The sequence below is a fragment of the Sylvia atricapilla genome, chromosome 6 (assembly GCF_009819655.1).
Source record: "Sylvia atricapilla isolate bSylAtr1 chromosome 6, bSylAtr1.pri, whole genome shotgun sequence".
Lineage (NCBI taxonomy): Eukaryota > Metazoa > Chordata > Aves > Passeriformes > Sylviidae > Sylvia > Sylvia atricapilla.
Window position 1 is genome coordinate 44,719,006 of NC_089145.1, and position 27,416 is coordinate 44,746,421.

Below are 27,416 nucleotides of genomic sequence, written 5' to 3' on the forward strand. Positions count from 1 at the left end.
TTGTTCCCAGTATCTAACATAAACCTGCCCTTCTTTCACGTTGAAGCCATTCCCTCTTGTCTTAACCTCTCTTCCTCAAACGTATTTCTTAAAACTTATTCTATTGAAAAGTGCTCAGATGTTTCAAACCACTCCTTTTCAACAGGTGCCTTCTGGCACCGGTGCGGCGGCAGCCCCTGCCGCAGGACAGAGCCAGCGGCTCCCGGCCGGACACCCGCGGGGCTGCCTCGCCTTCCCGCCGGCTTTACCGCGGCTTACGCCGGATTTACCGCCCAGCCCCGGAGCCCCGGCAAGGGGAAGGAGACGCGGCCCCTCCAGCCGCTCGGCGGGCGGGAGCAGCGGCCGAGCCCCCGCCGGAGCCCGCCCCGAGCCCCGGGAGCCGGCCGGGAGCGCCGCCCGCCGCAGGCCCCGCCGGCAGCGCCCGGGGACGGGAGCGGCACCGGGCCGGCCCTGAGGGCTCCCCCCGGCTCCGCGGGGACGCGGCTGCACTCACCGCTCCGGGGCGCGGCCGGCGGCTCACGGAGGGCGGCGGAGAGCGGCTTCGCCGAGCCCCGAGGCGGCGGAGCGGCGGCGGCCCCGGTGCCTGCGCCGCTCGGGGGCCGGGCTGGGCGGGGCCGGACGTGAGCCAACTTCCGCGGGGCGGCGGGGCCGCCATGGCGGGTGAGTGAGGGCGGGAGCGGCGGGGCCGCCATGGCGGGTGAGTGAGGGCGGGAGCGGCGGCGGGGCCGCCATGGCGGGTGAGTGAGGGCGGGAGCGGCGGCGGGGCCGCCATGGCGGGTGAGTGAGGGCGGGAGCGGCGGCGGGGCCGCCATGGCGGGTGAGTGAGGGCGGGAGCGGCGGCGGGGCCGCCATGGCGGGTGAGTGAGGGCGGGAGCGGCGGCGGGGCCGCCATGGCGGGTGAGTGAGGGCGGGAGCGGCGGCGGGGCCGCCATGGCGGGTGAGTGAGGGCGGGAGCGGCGGCGGGGCCGCCATGGCGGGTGAGTGAGGGCGGGAGCGGCGGCGGGGCCGCCATGGCGGGTGAGTGAGGGCGGGAGCGGCGGCGGGGCCGCCATGGCGGGTGAGTGAGGGCGGGAGCGGCGGCGGGGCCGCCATGGCGGGTGAGTGAGGGCGGGAGCGGCGGCGGGGCCGCCATGGCGGGTGAGTGAGGGCGGGAGCGGCGGCGGGGCCGCCATGGCGGGTGAGTGAGGGCGGGAGCGGCGGCGGGGCCGCCATGGCGGGTGAGTGAGGGCGGGAGCGGCGGCGGGGCCGCCATGGCGGGTGAGTGAGGGCGGGAGCGGCGGCGGGGCCGCCATGGCGGGTGAGTGAGGGCGGGAGCGGCGGCGGGGCCGCCATGGCGGGTGAGTGAGGGCGGGAGCGGCGGCGGGGCCGCCATGGCGGGTGAGTGAGGGCGGGAGCGGCGGCGGGGCCGCCATGGCGGGTGAGTGAGGGCGGGAGCGGCGGCGGGGCCGCCATGGCGGGTGAGTGAGGGCGGGAGCGGCGGCGGGGCCGCCATGGCGGGTGAGTGAGGGCGGGAGCGGCGGCGGGGCCGCCATGGCGGGTGAGTGAGGGCGGGAGCGGCGGCGGGGCCGCCATGGCGGGTGAGTGAGGGCGGGAGCGGCGGCGGGGCCGCCATGGCGGGTGAGTGAGGGCGGGAGCGGCGGCGGGGCCGCCATGGCGGGTGAGTGAGGGCGGGAGCGGCGGCGGGGCCGCCATGGCGGGTGAGTGAGGGCGGGAGCGGCGGCGGGGCCGCCATGGCGGGTGAGTGAGGGCGGGAGCGGCGGCGGGGCCGCCATGGCGGGTGAGTGAGGGCGGGAGCGGCGGCGGGGCCGCCATGGCGGGTGAGTGAGGGCGGGAGCGGCGGCGGGCGGCCGGAGGTGGGGTCCCGGCGCTTACCTCAGTAAACTAACGAGGTTTAATGTGGATTAGTGCTCTGCCAGCCCAGCGGGCTGCTGCTGTCACATCCCGGTGCGCAGTGTCCAGCGCCAAGCTCATGCCCCGGGTGGAGCGGGGGATGGAGGGGCCCTCACTGTTTTACCACATCTCTGTATAAAAATCTAAAGGTGGGTGTCAAGAGAATTGAGCAAGGCTCTTCTCGGTGGTGCCAACCAGCCGGACAAGAGGCAACGGGCAGAAACTGATGCACAGGAGTTCTGCTTGAACATGAATAAGAACTTCGTTACTGTGCAGTGACCGAGCCCTGAAACAGACGAGCCAGAGAGGTTGTGGAGCCTCCTTCACTGGAGATATCCGAGAGCCGTGTGGGCGCAGTCCTGTATCATGTGCTCTGCTTCAGCAGGAAGGTTGGACCAGCTGAACCACTGCGGCCCCTCCCAACCTGACCCATTCTGTGATTTTGTGTGGACTTTACATCTTTTGATGTGATGAACTCTTTCCAGGCATCTCTGTGGATATAAGTTGAAGCCAGCAAAGATTTGGCTTGGCTTTGAGCCCTGCTTTGGCTGCCAGGGCAGGGCCCTAGGTGCAAAGGTGGGGCTGCTTTGTGTGATGAGAGGAGTGCAGTGGGTTCTTAGAGCTGTCTGCCCTCCAAGGAGACACCACGAAACGAGGGCTTTGTGCTCAGCAGTAAAGCACCCACCACCTTCAGCAGGACCCAGCCTTTCTCCAAACTCTTGTAGCTCACGTGTTGCTGTGAATTAATTCTGACATTCATGGCATGAGCACTGCAAGCATGCACAGTAATTGCTGCCATGATTTCTCTGTCACACACTGCATTAGCATCTGACTGTCATCTGATATCAGAAGACTGCTAGATCTGCCAGCACTACAAAGCCACTGCTGTCCGTGCTGCAACTTCACATCTCAGAATGTGCTTGCGTTTTAATAACATGGTTTTCTTGCATATAGCAATAGATGAGGAATTAGATTTCATGACCAGAGACAGATAATGTGAATTCCATTTTACTTTAATCAATATTTGCCAGTAAAGCCAGGAAATCCTTCACACAAACAGCTGCTGGACACTGCTTTGTTTCTGTATGCTTTAAATGGCTTCAATATCTTTATTTTCTCATACAGCAAAAAGTCCTCCTGATAGTACTCCAAGAAGGCCTGTTTTATCTGTCAGTGCAAGAAAAATTAAAGATAATGCAGCAGACTGGCATAATTTAATGATGAAATGGGAGAAACTGAATGATAATGGGTTTACTACAGCAAACAAAATAGTCAACATGAGGATCAGTGAGCAGTAAGTATGCTAATACACATGAATAAAGATAGCATAAAGATTGCTTTTATTGAGAGATTAATCTGCTTTCTTCACTAGAAAGTTCTTTTGGGAGATGGGAAAAGAACATGTCACAGTGGATAGGCTAGCTCTTAGATCAAACTCAGCAGTTGCATTTTTTGGTTACATAAACTATTTACATTCAAATAATGTCTCCTATAGTAATGATATTGTAAGAAATAGGAAATGTTTCTTTTACATAGTCAAATGTAACATATTTTAAATACTTATATAATGTACCAAGTTGAAACCTAATTCTATAAATCTCAGCCCATGTGAGTTCCCATATTCTCTTGCATATTTTACAGTGAGGCGTAAAAACTCAAGTCAAAAGTTCAGAAGATTCTAAGAAAGAATCAGTGACTAGTACAGACAAAAAGTTTTAATGGTGATGATTTAAAGCAAAACCAACAAAGAACCAACAGAAATACCACACTGCAACCACCATAAAAAAAAAGAAAAAAAAAACAAACAACAAAAAAAAAACCCCAAAAAAACCCACCACCCACAGCAAAACTGAAAAATAAAACCACCCCACTTTGGTAGAGCTCTTATTTTCATGCTGTAATGAAAAATCTTAACTAAGAGGGCTTTGAGCAGCTTCTCCAGAGTCCTGACAGCTGAAGAGGGTTCGTCTGACAGGGTTCTGACAGGTACAAGCTGAGGAATATTTTGCTGTAATGGTGCCAGATGTTGCTTTTGCTCTTCAGCAGCTCTCTCCTGTCTAAGTTTACAGCTGGTGTGGGAAAATCTGCCAGACAGGACTGGTGTCTGTACATTGGCTGCTCTGGGGTCACAAATAAATGACTTGGATTAAATTTGCACAAAGGTGATTTTTGTGGTGAGGCACCAGATTGTATTGTGGAGCAGCTGAAGCCTGGGTGTACCTTGTCGATGATGAGAGAACAACCTCAAACACAGGGGCAAGGTAAAGAGGGGAAAAGTGTTACCTTAACAACTGTAAATGTTTTTTCAAGCACATGTTCTAAGGTAGAGTAGTTCTGTTTTTCTCTGAAGATTATGGTACTAGCCCCATTTACTCACATGGCCAGCTATGCTTTGTGCTATTTTTATGTAGGAATTCTTATGAACAACCTGTGAGAGAGATTTTGTGGGATCAGACCACAAGGACTTTAAATCCGCGCTGCTCAGGTGGACCTATATGTAGTTGTTTACGCTCCCTCATATTTCTATTTTAGATTTCAAGATGACAAACTAGAGATAGCATGTGATAACAATGGCACAGAACCTGAAAAGCCAACCCGAAAATACAACGAAGAGCTGGACAAATGCTGTGCAGAATTACTTGAGACCTTAAAGCATATGGTAATACGCATTTTTCATATTAGTAAATATGAATCAATTCCAAGTGTGCTCAAGGAACAAGGAAATATCCTGAAATATTTATTGTAGACAGAAAATTGGGATTTTCATTCACAGTTCTTTGGCTTCAAACCTAACTGACTGTAAATCCAGACTGCATCCTGTATTTGATTCATTGGTAAATTTGAAAGCTGATTTTACATCTTCTGTCAGCTTATAGTTCTACGCCCCCCTTTATAAAGTGATCTGGAAACAAATCACACAAAGAATGTATTCCAAAGCTGCACCTGTTTCTCATCTTGGATATTCCTTCTGTTTAGAACAAAAGAAAGAGCAAAGCATAAAGCAGTGCTTTACCTGCCATCATATCCGTGCAGCTGACTTTGATCAGACATAATGCAGTCATATTTTTAGCCTGCCTACCTGTATTTGCTGTGCAGATCTCCTTATCTGGAGAGTGGAGTAAATTAATTATTATGCAACTCACCTTTTTTTCTGGATACCTTGCTAGGAATTAATGTCACCTGTCAGTTTGACAGGAAGCAAACAATTTTTTCTGCCAGATACTGTAATTTAAAATTCTTATTAAAAATAACTTTTGCAGCCTTTTGCCAAAATGGGGGCCCATTAAAAGGACGGTAGATCTGGTTTTAATTTAGACAGGATACAGTCCTCCAGTATTTAGAAAAAGCAGGAAACTGACTAGATTTCCCTCAGATTTTGTTCTGTAGGAAAAAAGTGTGGGAATTTTAATTTTTTTCTTCATGTACTTTTGTATTCAGACTACAAATGCATTGATAAATGTTTTTACTCTTCCTGAGTAACAGGAGTTAGATTGGATACTAAACAGAGCTATGACCTAATTTATTTTTCATTCCTTAGGAGTTTATATGAGCTTACAGGTTTATAGATGTATCTATGTTTTAGCTACTTGATATAAAGATATTGCCTGCAAGCTTCATTTTGGTGTTAATATTCATACCCAAATGCACAAAGTCAGAGGCACATGAAGGAAGTGGATAGAATGACCTATTTTTTGAAGGAAGCTGTTAGATCAGCCTAGGTATATTGCCAGTAGTAGCTTAAGGTGCTTTTCTCACCTGCTGCTGATCTTTTGAAATTAAAGTAATTTCAATATGGTAATGTAAGAAAATATCTTGATAGGGCTTGTGCTATACCAGTGTGATGTTTTTCCCCACTGCTAAATTGCTATAGGAAAAACTAGGGAGGTGAAAAAAGGAGAAGGCTTTAGTATATTTCTTCATGTAGAAAACAGAAGAATGTTCAAAACAGAGTCATATCTGCAGTGTACAAAATTTCAGGGTATCTCATATTAAGTCATTATAGTCCAGTTTTTGATTCCTATCCGGAGTTAAAAAATGTGAGTTAGAAATGTTAATATTAAATAGCCTTCATAAATAGCGTTTTTTTTTTAAAAATGCTTAAGATTATAGTAGCCTAATGTTCCTGAGATATTAATTAATGTTCCATGTTCATCTTTTTCAGACAAAAATACAACTGAAAATGGAAAAGCTTACTTCGACTACTAAAGCTATCTGTGACTTGGAAACATTCCACCATGGAGCTGGGAATTGCACAGCACCCTTCTTTCATACATGGCCTACACCATACTTCTGTAAGTGTAATATTGATTATCTTAGCTAATTACATTGTGTCATCTAATTTATGACTGAAAAATAAGCCCTTTTATGTGGATGTCTTGTCTGAGGGAGAGTGCTGTCTCCTTTACAATTGACTAATCTAATCAATAAACACATGAATGCACCACTTGGTTTAGGGTTACTGCTGATGACTGCCAAGCATTGTCTGACATGCAACAATTACAGCATAGAACTAATTTGTCAGCAGCTTGCAGTGTCCAAGCTGCAACAGCCACAGCCTCTGCAGCAGAGATGTATTTGCAACTTGCTGGTGTTAAGCTGCAGGCTTAACTACTTGACTTGTTACTTGACACTGAAATTAAATCCTTGAATGCAAAGAGCAAGCTATACCTCAGTTAATTCTCAAGCAGCCAAAGAAAAATACCTCTGATCTCAGTGTCAATCAAAACAAGAAATGTTACACTCTACTGTTAATAATAATTCTTTTAGTGTTCACTTGATGGCAAAAGGTACTGCCTCCCAACTGCTATTACCCCAGTTTTAAAACTGTCTGAATTCAAGAGAAGCCTGATTGCATGCAAACCAGCTGCCTTCTTTGTGAAGTGAAAATGATACCTCTGTGAAGCTCTGCTTCTTACTTCACTACCACAGTTTAGCAGGAATCTTATGCATTCGTTTCTGTCAGCTTAAAAGAATAAGAATGACAAAGACAACTGCTGTCAAAACACCCATTGTGACTGAATCATTTAGTGATACTGTCTACTCCATGAAAGACTAAATCTTTCTGCAGGCAGTGATAGTTTAGGCTAAGTTAGAAGCACAAGAATCAGCCTCTCTTAAAAAATACTTTGTGTGGTCATTTTTTAGCAATTCAAACAATGAAAAATTACAGATGCATTTTAACCCCCCCTACCAGTTTTACTAACATAATTAGTAACAGTTTTTACAATAAACGCTTTGGTTTTGGTCTGTTGGGGTTTTTTACTGTTGTATTTCACTCTTGGTATTACTCATTGGTGATCATGCATTGCTGAAGTGCATCACAGCATGTGAGGCCATCCTTAAGATTAGCTAAAATCAAGAATCACTCTAAAATGTGATTGTGTTGCAGGATAGAATTACCAAATTTTAAAATCAAATTTCAGTTATTTGAGGAACAGCTGTAACTGATAATTTTACAGTGGGTCCTGAGAACCAGTATCATTGCTTATTCTGTAATTAAGTGTGCACTCATGTCAGAATCATCTGTGTGTAAAATACATCCCAAAGCTGAGGAAATTGTTTAGTATTTTATATTCTAATGTAAAAATATCATTAATGCTCTAAAAAAAAGATGGCTAAATTTGGGGGATAGCTTATGTAAGGTAGGGGTTTTTTGTGGTCCACATATTACAATTTGCTTTTAGAGAATTGCTGAAATATTCAGGTCAATGTGCTTGGCTTTTCAATCCATTTCAGATGAGGTTTCTCTGAAGCTGTCTGAAATGTACAAGAAGGAGCTACAACTCAAGCAAACAATTCTAGGAGACATTGCTCATTCTGCTGACCAGGATCTGATGATGGTGTATTTATCGTCATGGTTGTACCAGCCTTACATTGAGAACAGCAGCATGCTGCTGCTCGAAGCCATGCTGCTGGAAACAGGACACAGGCAGTGCTAGAATTCTAAAGGTTACATGGCTGGCTTCTAGTGATGCTTATATGAATGGGCATATTGCAAGGCTTACCAAGTAAGTTTTTTGTAAAACTTATTAAAAATATTTTTCTCTATTCATATTCCTTACTTCGTCTCAGCTGATACTCCTTTTTCTGTGTGGAACAATCTAGTTTTGGTTGTTTTAATCTATTTTAAGGGCAACACAGAGGCTACAGGTAGGAGGCTAAGTCCTCTATAGTCAGAAAGAGGTAAACACTGCTTGGTGGTCTGGGGATTCAATGCATATAGAAGCTACAGCAAAATATGTTACTTCCTCCCAAGTCTGGACAGCCTAAAACACCTACATGGTCCCTTTTGCCATAGAAATTCAGCACTTCTTGATCTTTCATGGGCTTTTTTTTTTTTTTTTTTTCCATGAATTAACAGGGCAAATGGTTTTGTACTTGCTTTATAAGTGGAGGAAAGGAAAGCACAAAACGAAGAATCCAAAAAGATCCACATAGTTTGGTATGTGATTTTGAAATGCTGTTGTAGAGAATCGTGTAAATTCTGGTTTGGTTGTGATTCTGGTGTTGTTGGGTACATCACCCTCAAAAGAGTGACCCAAGCCTGAGCCAGCACCCGGGGAAGGTTTAGTACAACTCAGCATTCTACAGTCATTACATAATAAGGTTTTGTCCCTTTAAATTAATTTTAACTTTTTTTTTTTTTTTTTTTTTTTTTAAGAGATGTTTCATGAAAGCATCTGTTGAATAAAACAAAACCTACTTTTTTCGAGGCTGTATCCCATCTTGTTTGCTCCCTGTCATAGGGCTCAGTGAGTGTTTCCTTGGGTCATTGTTACTGATGTCAAGTTGTTTTGGTTTGAAGGTGTGTCCCTGCCCCTGTACTGATAACAAAAGCAGGGTCACTTACCTCATTAGCCTCAAACTGAAACCTCGTAAGCTTACTAAGGGAAATACATCTGTTTCCTGCAGTAACAGGACAGACAGACATGAATTGCAAAGTTTTCTTGGAATGTTACTCTATTGAACAATGAGGTGGTTTCTGGCAGCTGCTAAGAGTTCTATTCTTAGCCCACAGCTCCAGCACCTAAAATGAAATTCTGCAGTAGCTCAAGGAGAATAAAGTTAGGAACAGCTTTGTTGGGTTTAGTTATTTTTTCAGTGTTCCACTTAGCTTAACAGCCACCTTAATTCATCTGAGCTGGGCCAGACCTGTGTCACTATGGAAACATCTCCATACTTTGGAAATATTTTCCAAGGAGAAAAGACTGGTTCACATATAGAATTGTTCTTTTAGGATGAGAGTAGGTGTATTGTATTTCCCAGCATGTGAAAATTGATAGGGAAGGCAAAATTGAAGCAAGTTTTCATTTTCTGCACAGGTGGAAATTGTGGTTTGTTCTCATTTCTTAAGAGGAAAAAAGCTTTTCAGGAAGGGGTCTTCATATTCACAGACCCTCTTGCTTATTGACTGTTGTTGGGCATTGGAAAATTACTGCAAAATCACTGCATAGATGTTTTCTCTAAGCAGTTGATTGTTATATTTGTAGCCCTCAAATATAATTATTAGACAGTCAGTACAAAAGAGTATCATAAAGAATTGCTCACTGCAATCAAAGACTTTGAAAGACCAGCAGAACCTTGCTTTGTATGCTACCTTCACTTACAAGATAGGTCTGTATCCTCTGTCAATTACCACCTCCGTAAAAAAGAGGGAAAAGAAACCCCAAACAAACAGTAACTCATTAATGTGCAGTGTATTTCACAGCTACTCATAAAAGGCAACATTTTGGGTAATCAAATTCATCTTCTACTTATGCAACCAAGAAAAAAACCCCACCAAACAAAAAAGCCTAACCCAACTATGTTTAAAGGGACATAGTAAAGCAGTTTATTTAATCTGTAAATTGTCTTCTGTTTAGATTCAATTTTAGTGTTTTTCTTCAGTAACAATACCTTGAAAAAAAATCAGCGTTCATACTCAATTTAAGAACTCTCCTGTCCTTGGCAGATTTGTCCAGTTGTCTCCAGTAGTTGCATCTATTCAGCAATGAGGTTACACACACTTTCTAAGGATATGTTTCCACTTTTCAGTAATATCTGCTAATTTAATGCCATTCTTTTTCACCTGCTAAACTTCTTGAAAGAAAAGACAGTGCCTTGGACAAGATGCTGGTAAGAGGTCTCCACAAAAATATAATCTGATCCAAGGATCATATTGGAAGTATGACAAAAATTCAAGTAATTTGCCAAGTTTCCTCCCTGCCTAGAGCAACAGTCCCTTTGTATTATGATTAAACAGCACAAGGTAGTGTGGAGTTACTGGAAAGGTTGAAGGTTAGAACTGATAAAGGATGCATCATCTGAAAGGAAAAGGAGTATAATACCAGTCTAACAAAAATAGACCATGACAGACTAAAGCAAAAAAAAAAAAAATTGATACCTCATTAAGGAAAATTAGATCACTACTTATGCACCTTCCCATTCATGTCTATGTAACAGCAATTTTTAAAGGTGTGGCTGAACATCAGACAAGCAACTTAAATACATTTCCAACTGTTCAGTACAAATCAGATCTTGTTTCAGGCTATTTTTGTCTCTTAACTCAGTGAACGCTTATTTCTGTAAGGATCAGCTAGGCTGTCACATTATTCCCAGAATGCACAAGCATGGATCATACTTAAACCTGCCCATTTTTCCAGGCAGATTTATGTGCATCTAGTCTAGAGGCTAATGAATATTCAAGATAGCTTTTAAAAAGCGCAATAAGTGTTTTGTAATCTCAGTGGCACAGAAAATGCACATTTTTAATATAGCTTTTATTTTACCCATATACAGCTTGCCAGTACACAGCACATCACTGCTGACAGCAGTACAACTTACTGCATTTTTAGATGGCTAGAGAGAAAAGGAACTATGTAACAAAAGGGAACAGTGCAAGTTTTAGGGTTGACAAGATTTCCACTCTCTACCCATCCCCAACATATAAAGCAAATAGAACAATGTTAATTCTAGAATTTTTGGTTGCAATGCTGCTAGATTTATATAAACATAAGTTAAAAAAAGTACAGTCATAGAAACAGTTTACAAATAAGTTAAATTTCAATTATCTCAGTATTCACATTAGAAAAATATACATTTTATTATCAGTCTTTTCCAGAAGCAAGCTTGTAAGGTTTTCTAATTTATGGCTCCAATTCACTTTGCGAGAGCAAAATATCTTCACTTTGGCCACCTGCTTCCATTGCCAGTAGTGCTTCCACTGTTTCCAAAGGTATCCCTTCGGGTGTGCGGATGTGCATTGTAGTACCATTGGAATCAGTCACAATAACGATGCCTTCTGCCTGAGAGAAAACAGCAGTGTCTTGATGAGACAAGATAAGCCCATCTGAAGTCTGAATAAAAATGTGTTCGTGTCCCTGAGACAAAAAATCATGGCTCTCATCAGAAATCTCAAAAGCTACGGTTTCATCTACAGTAACTGTGTTTGCCAGCTCCTGTGCTTCCTCTGTCCCACAAGAATATTCACTCTGGTTTTTGAAAGCATTTTCCTGGTTCCCAGGAGCGGACAGGGAGGCTCCTTGGACAGCATTCTGGTGCGACTCGACCTGAGCACTGTGGGGGTAGTTTATTGGCACAACACTTGTTGAAAAAACTTTTTCAAGTTCCCGGATCTCATCAGTCACATCGGCATTATGGAGTTGCTCAGAACGTTCTTTAATTGCAAAATCAGGGTTTTCTTCTTGCAGTTGATGGTATTTCTGACTGTGACCCTTTTCTTCACTGGTTGGTAGGCCAGTGCTCTGCCCGCCGCCTGCCTGCTCCGACAGGGAGCTGCGGAGCTCAGCAGCTGCCGGAGCCCCCGGTGCACTCCCAAATTGTGCCTGAGGCAGCCCAGCCAAGCCGCCGGCTCCCAGGGGCAGCACGACCTCCGTGTGCAGCACAGCAGCTTCACCTGCCACGTCTGCTCCCTGTATGCTCACAGCCTGGGGACACTCTAGCCTCATTTCCACAGTTTGGGAGAAGGTACCTGAATTTTCACCATCGATTCTAACTCCTGAATCAGCGAGTGAATTGTGTTCCTCTGCTGTCTGTAATGTAGTTCCAGTTGTACAGCAAGTGATGTGCCTATCTTCTGAAAGCAGGATTTCTCCATTTAATGGATTAAAACCTGAAAAGGGGAAAGAAGTATTATTTTGTTGGGCAATCTAATATTGCATGCCAAAAGAATTATTTTTCAGCAATAATTTTGGAGGAAAAGCTAGACTACTTCCCTGCTTTGCTTCCCCCAAATTAGCAAACCTGAAGCACCTTACAGGAGTTTCATAGAACTTCCCAATGAGAAAGTCACTATAAAAATATTTAAGGAATTTTTGAATAATGATATTTTATCAAGTATTTATATATTAAGAGACCTTACACTAAGAGACAGCATTTTTCTGTTCATCCTGAAAACAACCTGGGCTGAAAGGCAAACTCGATTTTCTTCCGTCATGAAGCCAGTAACATTAAAAGATAAAGATTTTACCAGGCACAAACTTGTCAGCTGCTCATCCTTATCACTTTTAGTAAGTTGATGGAAGCATTTAAACTTCTGTTTAAATTTCTATTCCTAATCAAGCTCATCCTGGATTCATACTATCAGGTTACTACATATTAGCTCTCTGCTAAGAACCACAGCAGCACTTTTGTCCTGTGTCAGAAAAGCTAAAAACCACAAAAAATGCAATGTTTTACCAGTAACTTGACCTGGACCTGACCAGGGTCCCAAACCCTGAAAAGTAGTTGAAGCTGCAGTAGTGTGAGCTGTCAGTCTTTATTATTAAGTGTCAAAAGGAGCACGTAAGTTGGTTTGGTTTTGGATTTTTTGTTATGAAAGATACCACTGCACAAAAAAAGGAGATGTAACACTGCAGAGAGGACTATTTTTAACATTTTGTACTGTAGACTAGCAAACACCCTACTAGCAGGTGCAAACAAAACATAATTTTAAAAACCCACAGCCCAGCAGAAAATCATAGTGCAGCAAGAAGTAAGCATGATCAAGCAGAGAGCCTTTAAAAGAAACAAAATCTAAGGGAGGGAAACAAAAATAACCATTGACTGAAAGACATGCAAAGGGCAGAAGCAAAGCTGCTTAGAGCAACAGCAAAACAAGGTGTTTACAAAGTGGATGGTACTGATAGACATATCTTACTAGATATTTACTTTCCTTTCACTGTTACCCTTCTAATCTGAAGGACAGCAGGATGAAATGTGAAGAAGGAATAAAAAGAAAGGCAACCACTTGAAGACTGTGGTGCAAAGTGGTTCCTCACTTCCAATACAAGACGTATTCCAATGATGGATGCAGGACAGCCTACACCAGCTCTCCCTTTCCCCCAGGTTCCACAAAGCTCTGGGAATTCTGCTATTGTAGCTGGCTCAGGCCATGAGGAAGGACATGCACTCTGCTTCCTCTTCCTCTGCTCTCTCACAGCTGACACAATGGTCATGCACTCAGAGGGACAGGACAGACAGGAAGCACAGAGGACAGTATTATGCTCATAAGTAGTATCAATAACTGATTATCATGCATCCAGGATTGAACTACTGCTGTCTGCATCATCTGTAACTTTTCCCTTCTCATGAGGCCTTTCCAGTTGAACAGCTGCTTTTGAAGGAGCTGGGAAGCAAGTTAAGGAATGAAACTGTAAGATAAAAAACACAGTGGCCTGAAGAACAAAGATTTGTTCAGCTCCTTCATGAACAGAACAGAACTGAAAAATTTGAAGAGAGTACCATCCTTTTCCAACAGCGTACACAAATTCCCACTCTCTTCTTTCACTTCATTTTGACTGGCATAAGCATTGTTCACATTCTCTGTTACATCTTCTAACTTGGTCCTTTTGGCTGGTGGCAACAGTTCTTCCCCTGAGCTCTGTCAATAAAAGAGATGATTAACTGCTGCCCTGTAACAGTTGACAGTATTGGAAAAGATAACTGTGGGAACATCATGGCAATGAACTGATGATCCTTGAAAACAGGATTTACACTAGAGGTCTTCCTAAGAGGTAAGGATTTAAACACAGACCTCACACTTCGCCAAAACTCCAAGGGTACAAAACACAGCTCTCTGCTACAGCTACCAATAGACTGAAGCTTATCAAGTGACTTATCAGAAAGAAGGAAACTGTTTTCATGCACCTCTATCCACCACCAATTAGCAGAGCAACCACTTCTCCAATGTCTGAACCTGCTGTATGTTAGGCCATTTCCTCTAACACAGGAATCTGTGGAGCCCCCAGTACCCAGCACCTCAACGATGTTCTTTTGTGCCTGGATTAAAGACCTGTAAGTCTGATACTCTGTCCTGAATGCTACTAAGTGTCATCCTAAAGCAAATACTTGGTGCTAGTTCCTATGCCCTGCTATGATACCACAGCAGAGAGTACTTTCAGTATTTCTGAAGACCACAAAAGCCTTACTTTTACATGACTTAGGTAATACCAGCATGTTTTTTAAGGAATAATTACGCATGTTTTAAAAGTTCTAATTTCTCTTAGTTTCACTGTTAATCTTCACAAAGGTATTCCATACCTCAGCTAACCGTTTTTGTCCCAGTATGTCCACAGGCACTTGCTCATTTACCATTTTAATTACACATTGTGAATAAGAGCCTGCATCTTGCATCTTCTGTTCTCCACTGAGTATTTCTGTGATTCCTAGAGATTCAGCAACCTTCAAAAACAGATATAAGGAAAAAAGTAGAAGTTAGCTTCTCAGATCTGAATACATAAATGCTGAAATACATATTAGTTTTCTTAAAATTGAACTAAAACTACATCATGTCTAGCCTGACAATCACCTCAGCTCAATGCAAGTATTTAGACTCCCACGTTTTCTACTAGCCTTCACACTGACACATGACCTTCATCTGAAGGTGACTGCTAACAGGCAAACTTGAAAGAATTATGGTTATATATAGAATCCAGGGACAGTTACTCAGAGCAGTGTTTAATAAAGATTATTGAGGCTCTCCATCATATAAAAAACACTGAAGTCTTCCCGTTTAGAGTATCTCTGTGTAGTTAAAGCTTTTCCCCCCTCCACACGATCCATTCCTGTACCTCCTCCTTGGTGGACATTCTGCTATCCAGCTTCTCAAAGCTAGGTTGTTTTGGGGTTTGGTTTGGTCTTATTTTTCTTTTTTAAAGAGCATCGTTCTATACTAAGAATGCATATGAACACAGAAGAAAAGCCAAGAAAGAGGTTCCATCTGTCTTTCCAGATACAGCTCCACAAACAATGAATCTGCAGTCACTGAAATATTAGTTTGCAATTTTATTAATGTAGTCACTACCTTTCATGTTTGTTATTGTGACTGTGAACTGTATAGATGCATTCATTTTGCAACAAAATTATTTATCTCTTTAAATCAAGGTCAATCATTTTAAATATAGATACACCCCCTTCCTGATCAAACATCAGGATGTACCTTTATAGCTGGTTAATGCTAAATAAACCTTGCAGTAACATGCAGCTTCATACTACCCTAGATATGCAAGGCAGGTATCCACACTGGTAGAATTGGTTTTTATCTTTCTAGTGTATCCACTGACATAAACCAGAATTGTAGTTTTATTATGGACTTCTTTTTCTTCTTGGTAAGTTGTTGGACTTTTCACAATAACGTCTAATTTTGCTAATTAAAAATCATGTTTTCAGGTAAGTTTACCTGCATGAGAAAGCTCATCAGAGAAAATTAAAAATGCAAAGCATTTAAAATAAAGCAAACAAACAAACCAATCACAGTTTCAGAGTACTTTATTACCTTAGCATCTTTTACTTCAACAGGCTGTTGGCAATTCACAGAATCAGAGTTACTGAGGTGATCATAAGCCATTTTCTTTACCATGTTATGCAAATCTTCAAATTCCCTGTAGACATCTGGAAAGTAAGCTTTGGCTGGATATCCTTTTTCCACCTAGGAATAAGAGGGGAATGAAAAAGGACTTGTTTCTCCCTCCCTATACTTAAAAAAAAGATGAAATTAACATCTGTCAATTTTGTTCTGTTCAACATTTTAAAACAGGAACATTCAAGTCAAAAGACTATGGAATATTCAAAATGCCACTGAACCAGGCAAGGATTTGAGCTGAGATCTACCAGAGTGTTGCCTTTGTAAGACTGAAGTGATGTGTGGAACATCTACCTGCTGTATGATACTAATTTAGAAAATTCAATCATGTCTCTAAAGGAATATTTTTATGTATACTAATGGACCTATCCCTAAAATAATTTCATATTTTTACATAAAAACTCACCTTCATCAACAGAAATTCATACACCGTAACAAGCTTTGTAAGACGTGGGAGAGCCAGCTCCATTAAGTCTTCATTATCACATTGTTGTATTAGCTGTCAAAAGCCAGAATGAGATTATTAGGAAAAAGCATCCCACACATTATGCACCCCATTTTCAGAACATAAAATATCACTACTTTTTTTTGAAAGATATGCTGTATGTTTAGGCAGCTTTAAGAATAGATGCAAACTAACTCCAAAATGGGTAATTACAAAACCTCAGAAGAGTTACTGCTCCTGTACAGACAAAACTCAGTCCCACAAATGTTGCCAATTCATAGAAAGAACATCAACCTCAGTAGCTTTAGTAGCCATTAAGGATCTACAACACAGAGAAAACAAAGAACAAGTTGTGTTACCCTGGATTCTAATCCCCATTCTATCCTCCCCCAAGACCTTCTTTGTGGGTTTGTTTTGGGTTTTGGGGGGTTTTTCATTATTCTTTCTTTTACTGTATTGGAGGAGATACGTAATAATAGCTAGTAACTTTCCTTTTCCAGAAAAAGGGCAGCAAGAATGTATCTACATGTCAAAAGTCCTTTTCCAAACTGAGTTCCCATTTTCCCTTTTTCTAGTGTTCTGTTGGGAGTATTTTTTGCTTAAAAAATGTTTTCTTCTTAGAAGCCATCTAAGGCTTTCATCATTTATATACATGAGGATATATAAAAAAAAGGAAATCTTTTTTGAAAATGATTCATTGAAAATAAGTGATTAAATAAAAAAGGGTGGTGGTGGGGGGAAAAAGGGCAGGGGAAAAACACTTGTGAAGTAATTGCAGAAGAGAACCATACCTCTTTTAACCTAGCTTTTCTTCTGAATACATTGTGTTCTGCTGACACACTACTAAGTGACTTTGAAGGGGACTGACCAGGTCTGCTAAGCCTTCCAGAACACCTGGATCTTCCACCCATCCTGGGTCGACCACGTCTCTTCGGTCGTCTGGGTCTTCCAGGTCCTTTTGGCGTCCCAGGTCCCCGGTGTCCTGAACTGGTTTCATTTGGCTGCTCTTCCAGCAAGTGTCTGCTTTGCTCACACTCTGAAGCCTTAATTAAAAGGAGAAGTATTTATTCCCCATTTTAAACAGTTTTGCGGAAGACAATTTTAGAATTAAGTTGTAATCTATGCAAACAATAAATAGCGTATCAAAAAAATGCAAAGCTGGATACAAGCATAACATGCAAAGAAAGTTGTGGAATAAATCCAACACATTAGTAAGACTGCTACTTCTGTATCACATATGTGCCATTATTTGCAAAGTTGGCATTTTTGAGCCACAAGATGTCATACAAAATAAGAAGATTAAATAAACATAATGAAAGAGGTGTTTTAAGTGGGTTAAATACATTTAATATTTCTGAAGTAAAATATGTCTTCTTTAGATAAAGAGGTTGTAGAAATAAAACTTAATTAGCAGTAAAATACACTCAAAGAATAATTTGGGTTTCACTGTAACCATGTCAAAGCATGAAGACTTTATAAGAAAGACAAAACCTCTGACACCATGAACAGTGACAAGCCCAGTAATTAAATATCAAAGTGTACTGCCCAGTTACCACATTTCAAAATCCTGCCTTCCCTAGGAACACAGCTAGGAAGCAGCTTTTGTTATAAGATTACACAGAAAGTCCAAGCACCTTTTATATGTTTAAGTTACAATAATTTCAGTGTAAAGCCTTTTAACTGTTCAAAGCAGTGATTTCTTACTTAAGAAGCTTCCCTTCCTAGCTAAAATTTCTAAGAATGTTCCAGCATCTTTCAAGAAATGAATATATAATAGTACTGAGGTATATCAGGCTTCTTTGCATAATCTGTACATTTGCATCCCAACATTCAGTAACTCCCTACTATTCTACTGATTAGGAAAGCTCTATAAATGGCAAATTTATGTCAGTTCTATCCAGGGATTAAATTACTAAATTAGTTCTAAATTTGACATACAACTAGGGGTTGAGCATGGGGATCTTGATTGGCTTCCTGTCTGTATCAAACTACTATAATACTTCAGAGAGCAGACTTCAGTTTTCTGCAATTCTCTTTTTCCAGAGATGATAACTGAGTGTAGAGGTTGAGGGAAGGTTTGTTTGCTGCACTGGCACCTTAAGCTGTAAATTTTCACTTTCCTGAGAACAACTTCACAACTACAAAGACAAGTAATAAATGTGACACCGTTGCATCTAAATGAGTACTTATTCCTAGCCAGCAGCTGCATCAGCTCTTGCTGCAAAATGGTAAGAGTCATTTCAATATTAGAAGAGAAACTTTTCTTTGAAGTGACCAGCTTAGAACATCACAGGAAAAAAAAAACGCAGCTGAGCCAGCTTCCACCTCAGAGACTCAAATTTCACCAGTGTTTGGTGAATAGGGTTTCAAAGCCTCACTTTGAAAATCTGCTCTATGAAAAGTTGCAGTTCACTGCTGTGTTCCAAATAAGAGACCTTTCTGTGATGACATTATTTCAGCAACAGAAAATGAGAGAGCAGATGATGGGCTGCTGTCATGCCAAGGGCTGTAACTTATCCAAATGCAGAGAATATAATTTATACAGACAAGGTGAAAACTGTATGTCAGAAACCCAGTAAGAAATTAACACTCAAAGAACATTTAGTTGTATGTGTCTTGTGCACGAGTATTACTGCTGCAGCACTGCAAGAGACAATTTGCTTTTTAAAGGACTTCAATGGGAAATTTGCCTAATGTAGTCCATCAGTGGGTATTTTCTGAGCAGTACAAGACTGTGCAGCTACAGAACTGCCATTCTACTTTCCACAGAACTGACAATATTTCTAAGTAACACTTTACCTGTTCTCCAGCCTTTGAATCAACAGTTTCTTCCAGACTGGTAGCTAGTGCTTTTTCATGATTTAAAGTGACAGCAAATGAATCCACATGTGTTGGACTCATCATTTCCTCTTCCACAAATATACTTCCATTAGGCTTATTTAGAGGTATTTTCTGAGGTGAAGACTCCAGCTGTCCATGGTCTGGGTTAAGTTTATAATGTCTTGCTAATCCTCCTTTTCCTATGTAAGATTTTTCACAAGTCTGACATTTAAATGTTTTGGGTTTCAGATTATAATTTGAAGAACTGAATAATGCATCCTTTCCCTTCACCTTTCCTTCTTCGTCATCTTCTATACTCAGCTCAGAGTAGTCATCAGAATCAGACTGATGACCATCAGCCAGATCCTCCATTTTAATGAATTTATAATCTTTAGCTTTGTATTTTGGGGGGCGTGAAATCCGTCCAGAACGAGTTTTCACCTTCAAGGATTTCTTTAACTTGTCATCCTTTTGCTTTTTTTCAAGGCATGCTGTACTCGCTGAACTGCCTGCAGCCACGGTAGGATGTGAAGACCTTGAAGCCGACGCTATGGCACGAGCAGCCCTCTGTCCATTCACCATCTTAGATGGGGGAATCTTGTCCACAGACACTGAGCCATGAGATGGTAAAGGCCTCTGCATAAGCAACTGAACCAGAGACTCAGAAGAACTATGCAGGAATAGCTGCTGCTGCTGCTCAGTTCCTGAAACAGGCTGTATCCTAATTATCTGGGGATTAATAATGCCAAGTCCTGGTATGCTAGAATTCCTACCAACTGGCTGACTCAGCGTTATAGTTTTGGACTGGGTTGGTGCCAATGATGTCATTGGCCCTTCAGTTTCCTTCATCTGTCCTGGCTGAACTTGGACACAAATGGCTTCCAGCTGCTTTTGTGGAAAAAAGGAAGAGTTGCAATTACACAAATACAGCATTAATAAATAAATAAATGCAATATTTATCAAGATAATACACATATGCCCTTAAAGCAAAGCGTGAAGAAACCACTGCACATTATTAGCTTTCCATTTTAATGCATCAAAGCACAGATTCCCTTCCTTCAAGGCATGGGTTTTCCTGCACATTTTCTGCTGTGACTGCTGTTCAACTAAAGCATGTAAAGTTTGCTCTGAGGCCATGTCACATCTTTGTTTTCTGCTAGCAGGCTTGGCTGGAATAGCAGAGTCAGTGGCATCACCAAGGCACATTCATAACCTTCAGCAAACCCTACACACGGGAAAACTACAGTGTGTAACATGACACAGGCGGAATGCCCAGTCCAGGACATACCCTAGTATGTGTTCACTTCAGAAAAACTTTGTGGTGATGATTCACAGAATCAGATGTTACTGTTCATCTCCCTTACAGTTTCTCTGCCTCATCCAAATTTCTGCCTCAGTTCAAATCAAATACTTCACAACCTGCACCCCAATCGTGGGTTGAAAGCCCAGGAACCTGCAAGAAGCATGCAGTGACTTCCTCTGTATCACCACTTAACCACTACTCTTCTAAGCTGTTCTTGGCTGCACGTGTTGTCAGACCAAAATACTGACCACAAGCAGCTATTAGCTGCGTTCAAGCACAGATTTTCCTAAACCCCATTGAAAGCTGTGCCTTTGAGCTGTGGGACTAGAGTCTACACTCGAGAGCAGGTGTGACTGAAGAGAACGGAAAATAAAACCTAAAAAGTATTAAACCCGCCGGAGCCACGGCTTTCATCACCAACGGAGCGCCGCAACCTCCCTCCACCCGAGCCCTCGGGGTTACCTTCTGCGGGAGGAGGCGGGCGGCCGCCGCGGCCCTGCCCTGCTGCAGGGCGACCTGCTGGGCCACGCTCTGCAGCTGCCGGGCGGCGTTCCGCATGATGCCGCCCGCGGGGCAGGGCTGCGGCGGGGGCGCGGCGGCCGCCGGCTTCAGCTGCTCCTGGGCCCTGCTCACTTGCTCGATGACCCGCCGGAGCTCCGCGGGGGCCAGCGGCGCGGCGGCGGGACGGGGCGGCGAGGGCGGCCCCGGGCTCTCCAGCAGCCGCCGCCGCCGCTGGCCGGCGCTCGGCCCCGCGCCGTCCGCCGCGCTCCCGTCCGCCCGCAGGTACGGCACGGTGCCGCCCGCCGCCCCCGCGCCGGCTTCCAGGGCGGCCAAGCTCCGCGCCAGCTCCTCCGTCACCGCCAGCAGCTCCGCGCCGCCGCCGCCGCCCTCCTCTGGCCCCGCCGCCGCCGCCGCGCCGGGGGGAGCCCCGCGGGTCCCGGGGGGTTCGTCCTCAGCGGGCGCGGGGGACGGCAGCGCCCCGGCGCCCCCCGCCCCGGGAGCCGCCATCTTGGCAGGCGCGCGCGGGCGGGCGGGCGCCGCATCGGCGGCTGTCCCCGGCGCTGTCGGCGGCGCGGCGATGCGCGGGGCACCGGCAGCCGGGCCAATGGCGCCCCCGGCAGCGCCCGCCGCGCCCCCCCCGGGGCGGGGCCGCCCGGCACCGACGGCGGCTCGTGCGGCAAAAACCCCGCCGAGGTGCGCCCGGAGCTCCTGGCCCCGGGTGCGCCCGGAGGTGGGACCCGCGGGCGGGGTTACCGCGAGTCGGGTCTCTCCGCTGTTCAAGCTGAGTCTGTACCGAGTCTCAAGGAACGTACAAGAGGAAAATTGAGCTCCTGGAGCGGTACAGTGGAGGGCAATGGGGGATAGTTGCGGGACTGGACCGTCTGTCTTACGAGGAAAGGATGAGGGAGTCGCGCCTTCCCAACCTCGAGAAGAGACAACTCGGAGGCTTTAGATATTTATACAGCTCTGTGTATAAATATCTAAAGGAGCTTGTGCTAAGAGAATGGATCCACTCTCTTCTCGGAGGTGCCAACCTCTAAGATACGAGACAACTGGCAGAAACTAATGCACAGAAAGTTCCACTTGAACATGCGGAAGAACTTGGCTGTGCAGGTTACGGAGCACTGGAACAGGTTGCTCAGAGAGATTGTGGAGTCTCCCTCAGCTGGAGATATCCCAGAACGGTCTTGACGCAGCCCTGTGCCGTGTGCTCTAGGACAAGTTTGCTTTAGCGAGGACGTTAGACGAGTTATGGTCTCCTCCGACGTGACCCGTTCTGTGAATGAGTGCTCCGCCACTGGCTCTCACCGGCCGGGGTTTCGGATGAAGGGCAACCCCCACGGCAGAAAAGAGCCCGAAGGGGTCACCCCAGCACGCTGCGGCCGCCCGCGCACAAACCGAAATCCGCACTCTGCCGGGGCCCGCTGGGCTCCATCAGCCGCGGGAACGCAATAAAGGTTCGGTTCGTGCTGCAGCCGCCCTGGGTGCTCGAGCCCCTCACACACAGACAGACAGACAGACAGACATACACCCCGGCCCGCTGCCGTGCCCTTGAGCAGAGGTCGCACCGCGTCTCAGGAGAGCCGCGTGAGGTGGGTGGGAATTGTTGGGACAAACTGGAGAGATGAAAAGAAAACGTACAAAAAACGGGAATCTGCGTGGCCCGTACGGGGATCGAACCCGCGACCTTGGCGTTATTAGCACCACGCTCTAACCAACTGAGCTAACCGGCCAGCTACTACTGGTTAGCCTCTGGGAAAAATAAAGACACAACGGCTCCAGTGTTCCACCTTTTGGCCAGAGTAGCTAAGGCAACAGGCTGGACGAGAGACCTCCTCGTCCCCGGGAGCCGGGTCTGCACATATGGAAACACATGCTTAACTCCTCAGCAAAACCAACAAGCAAATCGGAAAACTCTTCCCTGCCTATAGGGAGATGCAGCGCCTGGTAGGAAACAACCATAACGTGGGATCGGGGACAACTTCGTCTCTAAGTCAATAGGTTAATGATTCTTCGAGTTTACTAGGATATGATTTCAGTTTCTTTTAATTAAAATATTTGAACATTCTTTAAAAGCATCGACTCTTCTCTTTAACGCAGTACTGGAATCTTGGTTTGCACGGACAAACAATTCTCCTTTTCCTAGCGTTTTGATTTTTACTGCATAAGCCGCATAGAAAAGACAACTTTTCTGCTCACCTTTGAAGCTTACATTAAAGTACAGGATGTCGTTTTAGCAAGAGGCAAACACCAGGGAGCGGAGACAGGGAGGGGATGACACAGCTCTCCGAAATGCAGGTTTTTGGAGTCAGCTCGGTGAGGAGAACACAGCCCCTGGTCTCTTCCCGGGCTCTTCTCTGTGCCGGGCTGGCGGTACGGCTGCTCTCCCCATCCCGCAGTGGCGCGCAGGATCCGCCAGGGATCAGACCATCACCGGGGATGAATCTGAGCCCGCCGGGGCGCTGCTCGGCCACGGGAGACTTGTCAGCAGACAGGGCCTGCCGCCGGATTTATGGAGCACATCTCTTGTACCGAGGGCTCCACTCCTTAACGCCTCATCCACGGGCGGCTCAGCGCCGCCATCCCCGGGGAGTCGGGACCGTGGTGTCGTCCCGAACGTGGGCTCGTCACCGGGCGCGCAGCCCAACTGACACAACGAGGCGAGGTGGTTTTGGGTTTTATTCTAGCTGGCGCAAAGCAGGGAGCTGGGTGGTAACCCACAAAAGTCTAGCTCGGTGATCACTTTACACTTACGCGACCTTTTAACAAACAAAGGCATCGGCATTCCTTAGTTACCAACTACGTAACTTCTCAATCAATATTCAAACCACTATTTGCTAGTAGCACTATTTGCTCGTTTCTCACGCTAATAAGTCCGCAGGCGCAGTTCTTTTTTCCAGTTGTGTCTAGGGTCCCTTTTTGGGTAGGCGGCCAGCGGGTTGCCATCCCGCACTGCCGAAATTGCATTTCCCCCAGTTAATGCTCCATTCTCCTAATTTCGGTCCTGGCGGCTCTCGTTCAGACAACCCGCTCACTTTGGGATTGCCTTTCCTTTTCTTTAAAATACTATCCGAGGGTGGGACACCCACGATGCTCCCGCACCTGGGCGTGCACCCGGCGGGCAGGGGCGCGGCGCCGGCACCCCGCGCCCACTGCGCATGCGCCCTGCGGCCGTGCCGTGTGCAGCGGGCCGCGGTGCGGGGCCGGCGCATGCGCGGTTGCCGGGGCGACTGGGACACAACATGGCGGCCTGAGGGGAGCGCCGGGAGCGGGGCCGGGCCGGGCCCGGCCGCTCATCCGTCAACCCCGGCACCTGCGGGACGGCGCGGGAGGCACAGTAAGGGGGTACGGGGGAAGGTCTCGGGCCCTTTCTGAGGGGTGGTGCGGGCCCGGAGCCTCCAGGGAGGCTGACGGTCACCGAGGGGGCCGTAGGTGCTTCTGTAGCCCCTGGAAACGCCGTCCCTGCAGCCCGTGGGCAGCTCCCGGGTGTCGCCTACCAGCGCTGGTCTCTGCGTACCGCTTCTCCGCAACGGGGTGCGAATAGGTCTTTCCCTCGGCTCCTGCGGGGCATCACCCTGGCTGCTGGTCTCTCCGAGGAACTGCTAAGTTTTGCTGGTTCGTCATGCCGTGTTTAGCATCCTTCACATCATCCCGTGTCACACCCTGCACATCTGGCGTGTCTCTGAGTGCAATAATTACGTACCATGGCATTGAAGCTCAACTTCTTGCTGCTTCCTTCATTTCTTTGGTGATTTCTGTCTTTCCGTGCGTATCAATGTCATACTTAAACATCGTAGCTTTTTCTTCCTCAGTATCTCGGCATCTTTGTAACAAAGTGTCTGCTTTAGATTTTTATAATACCCTCTTTTGACTACCATAGTGCTGTCTTTTGTATTGGATTCTTTAATTCTAAATTATTTTTAATTTTCCACACTCTCTAGTTACAGTGATGAGGTGTTGTCTTTGAGTTCCATCATTTGCCCATAGTTGATATTTAGATTGTTCCTTTTTTTTCCTGGGTTTTCTACCCTCCCACATGAAACTCTTATCCTGTTGAATGATTCATGGCCACTTTTTTGGGGTGTTGGATGAGTTCATATTGCTACAACTTGTTCTTCCCAACCTTTATTTCCCTTTCCACTAAGGATTCTAAGCGTGGACGTCTGTGTGTGCTGAAACAGAGGAGAGGGGAGGGAAGGGAGAGGTTAAATAACATCTGTTGTTACAGATGTATGAAAGAACTCTACCCACTGCTCAGGTCTCTTTTATTCTTCAATATTCTATGCAGATGTAATTAGAACACTTCCTTTAATTTATCCTCGAAGTTTTCAGTTTTACAGTGCTCATAAATTTTTTAACCTTCCTTTCAGTCTTCGTCTCTGACCACGACAAATTCAGGAAATTTAACTGGAAGTAAGTTTTGTTTTGTAGCTGTAGGAATTTTCACAGCTTAAAGTTGCCAGGCTCAGACCTGGCTTTTTTTGTTCCATGTGTGTTTGAAGACTTTTGTTTTGGTGGGTTCTTTTTATTGTCTGGTCACTCCCAGGATGTGATCACACCATGGTCAGCATGGTGCTAAAGTGGATTTTTAAGAATCTCCAGAAATGTTGGCTTGTGAATTCAAAATTAAAAGTTCTTAGTACCCTTGAAGTCTAAATTTTATTTCTTCTTATTTTATATTAACTTCTTTGCTGTTATTCTTACAATGCCTGGTTTTCTTTCAGCTGCTGACTAAACAATAACTAACTTGTCATGTGATCATTATAATTTTGTTCCTAGGAGAAAATCCCTCTTATTTTAGTGATCTGTTTTGTTCAGAGTTCACATGTTGTCTTCATTCTTCAAAGAGACTTTTTCAAATAATGCAATTTTTATTCCTGGTTCTGCCGTTTATTCAGTCAGCTGAAATTATTCAGGCCTTTGCTTCATTCTTGTCACTGGATGGATCTCATGAGTGCCAGGTTAAAGCCTCAGCTGTTGGTTTTGTGTGGGGTATTTATTTTATCTACAGAACACTCTGTTGGGAAAGAATTACAAAAACACCCTTTACAGGCTTACATGGAAAACATCTTCAGTGCTGTAAGAATGTTTTAAAATGTGTGAAGGATTAAGTCTTTGTACAGTATTAGAATGGTGCAATTTAAAATTTAAACAAGTTGTTTTGAGCTCTCCACTGTCATCTGGGCTTCTCTTGTAAGTGTAAAACACATCCATAGAGGAAAATATATAAACATAACCAAATAGTATAAACATATACTATTATGTTACTAACATATATATCTGACTTCTTTAAATGCTGGAAGATATCTTTCATAAATTTGTACAATAATTCTTTCCCTGCATTTCTCTGCCTGAGTACTTGGGTTCATTAACACTATGGCTGATATGCTGTAGATATTAAGATCTCATTTTCAGATCATGATTTTGATTTTTTTTAATGCCAGAGAATCAACTACTTGTATTTTAAGGAGGAAAAAAAAAAACAAAACAAAAAAAAAAAAAAAACCAAAAAAAAACAACACCAGGGTGGCTATTTGTTAGAATAAAAGAGTAAATCAACAAATAGGTAACTTTTTTGTGTCTGTCTTGGGGATATTTGGCCCCAGGGCTGGCTCTGACATTATAAGAACCTGTAACACAACCATTGTCTTTCTGGCTGGTTCGAGGGTATTAGTTGCTGCCAAAAATATCCATTTACACTGAATTCTGTGAGAGAAGTATTTAAGTAGTCTGCATTTACAATCTCCATCTTATATTTAGCAATTTAGATAGGAAACTAAAACTTAAGGTGGGGATAGAGAACATGCTGATTTTTCCTGACAAGACATCGTTTCCTCAGTCTCAGGCTGAGGATCAGCTGCATTGAAGCACAAATTGCCCAATTATCAAATAAGAGCCAAAGCAATGAAACACTCCTGGGGTCTCCCCATTTTCAGTCTCTGTTACAGATTGCCTCCTTTACCCACAATGATTTTCAAATTCAATTTCTGCTTTTAAAATAGCTCTATATGTAAATTGTCTACATTGAGTGCATGAGATGGTGTGGTTTGTTTTAAATTACTGTTTCCAATTTTTCAAATTTGGATGGCCTAATTAGTTAGTTTATGATGCAGCATGATTGATAATGATCAGAAAACAGATTCAGCGGATGATAAAAATGAGAAGAGCACCTGACAATTCTCATCTAAGTGCTGCTGCTGTATTGAAGAAAGAGGGGGTGCAAGGGGAAGGTTTCTACTAATTAAAATACAAACATTGGGCTCACAAAGAAAGAAAACACTTTGTTGTTGTTGCTTTGGGTTTTTTTAAACAGAAGTATGAAAGCTGGGGAGATGAAAAGAGAATAAGACAACACAAATTGATTGTTAGTTGGAAGATAGCATTAGAATGTCCCTGCCTAAGTAACTTTCCCCTCTGCAAAACTTCTTGGCAGGCTTTCTCCACTGCAAGGCTGTGTTTATACTTGTGAATTAAACATATCTGGAAATCTTCTTGGCCACAAAGAGCAACTGGCATGAAATAGCCACCATCTCTGCTAGTAAATTCTCTTATCTTCCAAAACAAGGCAGTAGGACAGAAACTGCTGGAGAACTGACCTTAGAAGGAGTCCTCAGAGC

At 44.6% G+C, this 27,416-nt stretch overlaps 3 protein-coding genes and 1 non-coding gene across 9 annotated transcripts in view; 1 reads left to right on the plus strand and 3 right to left on the minus strand.

The window, feature by feature from the left end:
* The window catches only part of TECPR2 (tectonin beta-propeller repeat containing 2), a 44,720-nt gene extending 44,097 nt beyond the window's left edge, over window positions 1-623 (minus strand). For 2 of the 5 annotated variants that reach the window (XR_010743852.1, XM_066321764.1), the window contains exon 1: window positions 494-623. The gene's annotated coding sequence lies outside the window, so the exon portion shown is untranslated. The remainder of the gene's footprint in view (window positions 1-493) is intronic. The other 3 variants (XM_066321761.1, XM_066321762.1, XM_066321763.1) reach the window with 3 other exon arrangements.
* A 1,178-nt stretch (window positions 624-1,801) lies between these two features.
* Window positions 1,802-19,506, plus strand: CINP (cyclin dependent kinase 2 interacting protein). 2 transcript variants are annotated; one of them, XR_010743855.1, is made up of 6 exons: window positions 1,802-1,817; window positions 3,016-3,184; window positions 4,423-4,549; window positions 6,053-6,182; window positions 7,627-7,898; window positions 19,482-19,506. XR_010743855.1 is itself a non-coding variant. In XM_066321766.1 (5 exons), the coding sequence occupies exons 1-5, from the start codon at window positions 1,811-1,813 to the stop codon at window positions 7,827-7,829; spliced, it is 636 nt and encodes a 211-aa protein (XP_066177863.1). In that variant the 5' UTR covers window positions 1,802-1,810; the 3' UTR covers window positions 7,830-7,951. The 2 variants fall into 2 exon arrangements, 1 of the variants encoding a protein (XP_066177863.1); XM_066321766.1 differs by lacking the exon at window positions 19,482-19,506 and having other exon boundaries at window positions 7,627-7,951.
* Window positions 9,847-21,306, minus strand: ZNF839 (zinc finger protein 839). Its single transcript, XM_066321765.1, has 8 exons — window positions 20,761-21,306; window positions 18,975-19,883; window positions 16,967-17,218; window positions 16,137-16,229; window positions 15,644-15,796; window positions 14,410-14,550; window positions 13,612-13,750; window positions 9,847-12,001 (listed from the first exon to the last, which is right to left on the minus strand). The coding sequence occupies exons 1-8, from the start codon at window positions 21,304-21,306 to the stop codon at window positions 11,016-11,018; spliced, it is 3,219 nt and encodes a 1,072-aa protein (XP_066177862.1). The 3' UTR covers window positions 9,847-11,015.
* A 1,152-nt stretch (window positions 21,307-22,458) lies between these two features.
* Window positions 22,459-22,532, minus strand: TRNAI-AAU (transfer RNA isoleucine (anticodon AAU)). Its single transcript has one exon. It is a non-coding gene; the product is annotated as a tRNA-Ile (tRNA).
* Window positions 22,533-27,416: the final 4,884 nt, after the last annotated feature.